This window comes from Mus musculus, chromosome 2 (assembly GCF_000001635.26).
Source record: "Mus musculus strain C57BL/6J chromosome 2, GRCm38.p6 C57BL/6J".
Taxonomy (NCBI): domain Eukaryota; kingdom Metazoa; phylum Chordata; class Mammalia; order Rodentia; family Muridae; genus Mus; species Mus musculus.
In genome coordinates this window covers 74552791-74560333 of record NC_000068.7, presented here as the reverse complement: position 1 = coordinate 74560333, position 7543 = coordinate 74552791, and the positions used below count along the sequence as shown (strand labels likewise).

The 7543-nt window shown below is 36.8% G+C and overlaps 1 protein-coding gene across 8 annotated transcripts in view; it reads left to right on the top strand.

The window, feature by feature from the left end:
* Positions 1 to 7543, top strand: part of Lnpk (lunapark, ER junction formation factor) — a 64623-nt gene that overhangs the window by 19125 nt on the left and 37955 nt on the right. For 6 of the 8 annotated variants that reach the window (XM_030252057.1, XM_006500145.4, XM_006500146.4 and 3 more), the window contains exon 5: positions 5288 to 5346. The exons of the other annotated variants lie outside the window; for them this stretch is intronic. In XM_030252057.1, coding sequence (XP_030107917.1) covers positions 5288 to 5346 — 59 coding nt within the window. The remainder of the gene's footprint in view (positions 1 to 5287; positions 5347 to 7543) is intronic. 8 annotated transcript variants of the gene reach the window in all.

Here is a 7543-nt window from a genome sequence, read left to right as displayed (position 1 = left end):
TTGTGCCAGTTATTTGTGGGAGACTTATTTGGGATTAATGGAATGTGTTCTAGATTGACTGGAATTTTCTTTATTATCTAGATTTACATGTGAAATTTTATCTTTTCCCAGCTAGTGAAGTTAGGCAACTGTATTTTCTCATGGGTCAGAATCTCTTTTCTCCTTCCCTGTCATAGAAATACTGACTGCTCTTTAGAAATAGAGCACTTTTGAATAATTTATTTTTTTATCTCTTTCCTTTTCTTTAGTTATGTTTCTTATCATTTTGCTGACACCAGCTGTAGACTGTACACTTGGGAAGGTTTATCCTGCTGGCCTCTCTGTGACTATTCTGAAGTTCGGGTTTTATAGTTGCAACTCCATTCTTATCAGAAAAGGCGACTACAGTTTTATTCTTATCTTGTTTGAATGATTTCTAAGGCAGGAATTGGGTGAGAATGGAGAATGTGCTATTATTAGCCCTTTTACACACACACATACACACACATACACACACACACACACATACACACACATACACACACACACACACACACACACACATACACACACTTTCAAAACCATGTCTGTTTTTCCATAAATTTCATTTAATTACTAGGAGAGGAAAGCCTTAGATGGGATAAGTAGAGCATAGATCCCTGAATTACTGTAATTATGTTTCTAAATTCTATAATAAAATACAAAATAATTTCCTTTAACTTAGCCCTAGAGTAAGAACTTGTGTATGCATGAAAAATGGCAACAGAACATTTTTAAGAGCAAGGCCTTTGTTAATCTTGGAAAGTGGACACAAGAAGTATTGTTTGTTAGCTGATTTTTCTCAGGAGTAGTTCTGATAAAACCTGAAAGGATTGACTGTCCAGAAATGGGGGCAGTTTTGGTTTGAGGAGAATATATCCCAATTTTTATAGTTACATTTTAAAAGTTATGTATACGATTTAAAAAGTATATACTCATTTAAGAGAAATCTGTTTTTCCATCTTTACTGTCTCTGCAATCCCTTTCTGGTTTCATTTCCTCTCTGTACTTTTTTTTCCCTTCTAAATCTTTCTCAGAGTACAACTGTTACTCTTATCTATGATTTTGCTTTCTATGGCTTCAGTTGTCTACGGCTAACCACAATCTGAAAATAACTAAATGGAATATTCTATAAGTAAAAAAGGCACAACTTAAATTTGCTGGTCTGAGTAATGTGATGGCATTTATACCACACTGCCCTGCCCAGAATATCAGCCATCCCCTTGTTCAGTAGATCTATACTATAATATGTGACCTGTCAGTCTCTTAGTGGCGGCCCTCTTGGTTATCAGATCGATTGTCCACGATATCACAGTCTTTTAGCTAACTCTAATTTTTACTCTAATAATGAGCCCAAGCCACAAGAGTAGTACAGCAAAGAAAGCATCAAGGAGGCCAAGTTAACGCTGTTCAGGGTAGCAGTGCTCGATGGCATCTAAGAAAAACCATCTGTACGGTAGTTCTCAATCTGTGGGTCACAATTGCTTTTGTTCTTGCACACCAGGTATCCTGAATATCAGATATTTACATTATAATTCACAACAGCAAAATTACATTTATGAAGTAGCAACAAAGTAATTTTGTGATTGTGGGTCACCACAACATGAGGAACTATATTAAAGTGTCACAACATGAGTACATTAGTAAGGTAATGATGCAAAGGATTCAGTCCATCTGTGTTTCAGGTATCACTGGGGCGGGGGTTGTAGGATTTTGGGGAGCATATTTCTTGTAAATAAGAGGGGACTGTTTTCTGGGGATTCGCTGTGAATAAGTGGTGTTTAACTTTTCTCCTTATCTCTCTTCCCTTGAAAAAGACAATGCTTAATAGCTCTTCACTGCTTTGGTAGCTGCTGAAAGAATCATGTTGGAATCTAGTGTTAGTTATTTGGTGTATTCTTATCATAAAACTACATCATCACAGTTTAGAGGTGTGTATGAATTATCTATAGCTATGTAGCAAACTGCCCCAGAATTTAGTTGCTTAATAAGTCCCTTACAGTTGCTGAAGGACAAGAAATGTTGGGAGCAGCTTAGATGGGTGACTGTTTCAGAGTCCTTTGTTCTTATATAAATTACAGTTAAGCTGTTGGCTTGGGCTGCAGTCATCTAAAGGCCTAATTGTGTCTGCAGTCATAGCAGATAAAGTCATTGCAGAGTTTACGCCTGCCACCATCCAGTTTCTGGCTTACTTCATTTATTTTTGCCTTCGCTCGACTTCATTCTGTTTTTATATTTGTTTGCTTGTTTCCTGGAGATCTTTGTCTTTTTATTAGGCCATATCTTGTAAATCTATGCTTATGTGTGGATTTATTTTCCTTGCTGCAGTTATAAATCATGCCAGAGCTGATTGTTTTGCCACTTTCAAAGTAGATTCTGAACCTAAATACAATGAGGACATCTGGAATAGTTTTAGGCATTTTTTGGTAATCTTTTCAAATCTGATTTCAGTCTTGCACATTGCTTAGCAAGTTTCAGCCTTTCATTAGGTGTTTCTCACAGGCTCATTGACTTTCAAAGTCACTGATCCAAGAGAGAAAGACAAGGAGAGGGACCCAAATCTGAGCTCTGTCTGACTTTGTCTTCACTGTCACCTCTGTCACATCTAGTCAGTCATGGTTGTGAGAGGATCTGTTGAAGGTCTGAGTGTGAGGAGGCCCGACTGATAGGGCGCTGGGATTGGAGCTCCTTTTCTCCTGACAGAGCAGCCAGTGCTGTTAGCTACTAAGCCACCTCTCAGCTGTGTTGTTGGTTTCTTTTTTTTGTACAATGTGAGAAATAATTATCTAGTTTCCATTCTAACTTGAGGATGTTGAGTTTTTCCAGTGTCATTTGCTAAAAAGGCTGAATATTTTTGTCATCTTTGTCAAGTCAGGTGGTTGTCACTGTGGGTTTATATCTGGGTCTTCTCTATTACACTGATTTATGTGCTTTTTTCTTTTTTTTGGTGCCCGTTCAGTGATATTTTTATTACTATAGCTCCGTAGTTAACTTGGAATTAGGTAGGAGAGACCTCCAGTGCCTGTGCATGCATGCGTGTACACGCAGTGCACATGTATGCACACAGGCACACACACACACACATTTTTGTGAGGAATGATGTTGGAATTTTGGTAGGGATTGCATTGAATGAGTCTGTAGACTGCTTTTGGTAATATAGTCATTCTCACAGTCTTAATTCTTCTAGTCCATGAGCGTGGGTCTGGGAGATAGCATGTCTTTTAGTGTCTTAAATTTCTTCAGTTTTACAAAGTTTTCATTGTAGAAAACTTTTCATTACATTTCTTTGGCTAGGCTTAGTCTAAGTATTTAATTTTTTTCTTGAAGCAATCGTAAATGGGACTGTTTTCCCAATTGTTTGTCAGCTCCCTTCCTAAGAAGGCTGCTATTTAAAAGTTAATTTTGTATCCTGCTTCTTTGAGAATTTTTATCAGTTTATTGGGGGAGTTTTTAGGGTCTCTTATGTATAAAGTTCTATCAAATACAAATAAAGATACTTTGGCCTTTTCCTTTCCTATTTGTATCTTTTGTTTCCTTATCTTGTCTTAGTACTGTAGGTGGCTTTAAACAGTACTCGATTATATCAGAGTAGAGATAGTAGACAACTTTTCTTGCTCTTGATTTTAGGTAATGCTTTGTTTTCCTTCCTATAGTGTTGGCTATAGGTTTGTTTTATATAGCTTTATTATTTTTTTATTACTACTTTCCTCAGATTTTTAAAATCTTTCCATGAAAGGTTATTAGATTTTGTTAAAAGCTCTTCCTGTGTTTATTGAGATCACATGGTTTCTGTCTTAGAGTTCATTAATGTGGTGTATTATATTTATTGATTCTATATGTTCTTGCACTATCCTTACATTTATGGAACAAAATCAGCATGGCATGGCAGATGATCTTTTTGATACTTTCTTGAATTGTATTTTAAATATTTTGTGTAATTTTTATATTTCTGTGGTCTTTAGGGAGACTATGGCCTATAATTTTCTTGCTTTCTGCTTTTTGTATCAAGATAATACTGCCTTCATAAAAAAATTGGTAGTGTTATTTCCCACTCTATATGATGTAGTAGTCTAAGAAGCATTGGTGTTAGTTTTTTAAAAGTCAAATAGAATTTATTAGTAAATCCATCTGAGTCTCTTTGATTTGGGCGATTTTATTATTATTATTGACTCAATTTAATTGCCTGTTATGATCAATTTTTAATCTTTTCATGTGTTTGTGTGTGTGTGTGTGGTGGCAGACATGCCATGATATACTTATGAAGGACAGTGGACAGTTCTGTGGGTTGATTATATGTGGGTTCTGGTGGTTGATGTCAAGTTGTCAGGTTTTCACAGTACTTTGACAAGCAGAGCCATGTGGCTGGCCTATGGTTGCCTGTATTTATAGTAGAGATGACCTTGACAACCTTGTGATAGGATTGTTTTCTTAGTTTCTCTTAATTCTTTTAATATTATTGGATATATTTAGTAGTGCAAAGTCTAAAAAGTTAACTACCATAACATTTTAAAAGGAGTTATTTATTAGCTAAATTTTATTTATTATTTATTTGAAAGTAAGGCTTTTTTCCGCCTCTGAATTTCATTCTCCAGATAGCTTATTCTATTGAATAAAGATCTCTTCAATGTTAAATGGTAGGGATTTGTAATAATACTCTTGTTTGGAAAAGCAAAACATGCTTGCCTGTTAACACAAGGGAACAGATAGGAAACAGTTTTTGGAACTTATATTAGAAAGCATTCTTGGGGTTGGAGAGATGGCTCAGTGGTTAAGAGCTTGTGCTGCTCTTTCAGAGAGCTTGAGTGCAGTTCCCAGCATCCATGTCAGTAGGCTTCCAACCCTAACTTCAGCTGCAGGGAGTTGCACATCTTCTGGCCTCTTTGAGCATCTCCACACATACGTACATACAGATGCACAGACTCATGCACATAAATACAATAGCATGGAATTAATAAAGCATTCTATAGTACTGTTCTTAATGCTTTGGGGGATTTATAGACCCTTTGGAAATTGGCAGAAGCAATGGTTTCTCTAGAGAAATGAATTCGATAGTTCCTGAGGAACTCCAGGGGGCCCCTGGGATTCAGGTTGAGAACTCACCTATTGGAATGTCAGTGATCCTCTGGTATTCTTAACAAAACAGTCAGGGTTTGATTTTTGATACATACAGAGAAATGTCTAACTCTAATTGAAACTTTATTTTTGCCTGTAGATTCTGATTTATCTCTTGTAATGATGGATTTTGTTTTGAACTTTGCTTCCTCTCTAGCATCTGGACATTAAGAACTGTACTTATTTTCTTCTTTTCCAAGAGAACAGAGAGAAATAGTAAGTTTAAATATTTTTTATAAATCTATATTAAGGAAACAAACAAACTCATCTTACTGTGTGCTATTTTGTAAGCCAATTATGAAATGGTTTGAGATAGTGTGGTGTGTCAGATTGTTTGCTGTACAACATAACAAAGGTCATGAGTATAAGAAGGTTCTGTCTGTATGTGTCAATTCTTATTTAGGATTTTTTTTATACAAAACATTTTTAAATAAAAGCAAATTGTATTTGTTAAATTAATCTTTGTGGACAACATTGGTACAGAGTAAAATATTGTACATACATACTTGTTCTTTTTATTAATTTAATTTATGTACATGTGGGTTCTACTTGCATGTGTGTTCCTGGTACCTATGGAGTCTAGGTGAGGTCAGTGGATCCCCTGGATCTGTAACTAGAGTCACAGATGGTTATGAGTGGCTGTGTGGGTGCTGGGAATTAAACCTGGGTCCTCTTCAAGAGCAGAGAGTGCTTTTAACCACCAAGCCATCTCTCTAGCTTTTTCTTTTAACTGTATTACTCTCATTAACGTCACAGCCCTTTAGCTTGGTTTTAGTTGAAATATACAAATACAAAAATCTGCTTCTATATATGTTTTATATATGTGCAAGTTGTAAAGATTTTTTTCAGGTCTTAAAAAGTATCTTGCTGGGTGGTGGTACCTTTAATCCTGGCACTCAGGAGGCAGAGGCAGATGGATCTTCATGAGTTTGAGGCCTGCTTGATGTACAGAGTGAGTTCTAGGACAGCCAGGGCTATTCAGAAAAACCCTGTGTTTAAAAACAAACAAACAAACAAACACAACTTAAAGAAACTTATTAATTAAAAATTGTTTTAGGCAATATATTCTGACCACTGTTTGCCCTCCCTCAACTCCTCCCAGATACTCCCTGCCCAGCTCCATTCTTTCTCTCTTTAGGAAAAAAAATGGTTAAAATAAAACAATAAAAAAAGCTAAACAAAGAAAAAAATCACAAGAAACTCACACATACCCAGATATATAAAAAACAAAATACAAAACCCACACAAAAATCACAAATCATAATATAGAAGCAAAAGACCAGTAAGACAAAAAAGAAAAAGTTCAACCAAAGCAATGAGAGCCAAAAAGTCTGCAAAAATACCTCTAAGTTCCTTTTGTGTTGGCTATCTCCTGTGGGGCGTGGGTCCCATTCAGTGAGACTCCACTGGAGAAAACTCATTTCCTTTGCAAGAAGATGTCATTTGGAGACAGTTTTTTGGATAGGGACAGGGAGATTGTATTCACATCTGCCTTTCATGTATGCCTTTAATCCGTGCAAGCTTGGTCCATGCTGCTGCAAGCCTCTGAGTTGATATGTGAACCTGTCCTGTTTGGAAGACATTGTTTCCTTGGCTCTAACAATCTTTCTGCTGTCCCTGCCACATTTCTCCCTGAGTCCTGAGAGAAGAGGTCCAAGGAAGACATCTCATTTAGGACTGAATGTTCTGAAGTCTCTCACTCTTTCACATGGTCCAGTTGTGCATCTGTTAGTTCCCCGTCTACTACAAGAGAAAGTTTCTCTGATGGTTGAGTGAGGTATTGACCTATGGGTATAGCAGAATGTCATTTTATTGCTCTGTTTCTATAGCTCAGTGGTTCTCAACCTTCCTTATTCTGTGTGACTCCTTAGTATAGTTTCTCATGTTGTGTTGACCCCCAACCTTAAAAATAGTTTTGTTGTTACTTCATAACTATCATTTGCTACTCTTATGAATTATAATACAAGTATTTGATATACAGATGGTCTTGAGCAATGCCTGTGAAAGGGTCATTTGACCCCCCTCAAAGATTGAGTACTGTTGCTTTAGCAGATAGTAGTATTTAGTTTTTTCCCTAGGTCCATGGCCTGTCTCTTCTCAGGATTTTGGCCACCTGAGCAGTGTCAGGCATGGAAAGGGCCTTAAAGCCAATCAGAGTGGTTGGTTACTCCTACAACTTTTGTGTCATTATTGCACTAGCAGGTCATGCTGAGAAGTCACCATTGTAGTGCAAAGGGTTTGTAGCTGAGTTGCTGTTTGCCTTTCTCTGTAGTGTGCAAAGGACCTCCAGTGCCATGAACACTAGTGTCACCAGGGGTGAAGTCTCTAGCTATGCACCAGCTCGACTGCTCTGTGTTCAATGAGATATATACTTTATATATCTATAGTTTATCTTAAATGAACTTTCTATATG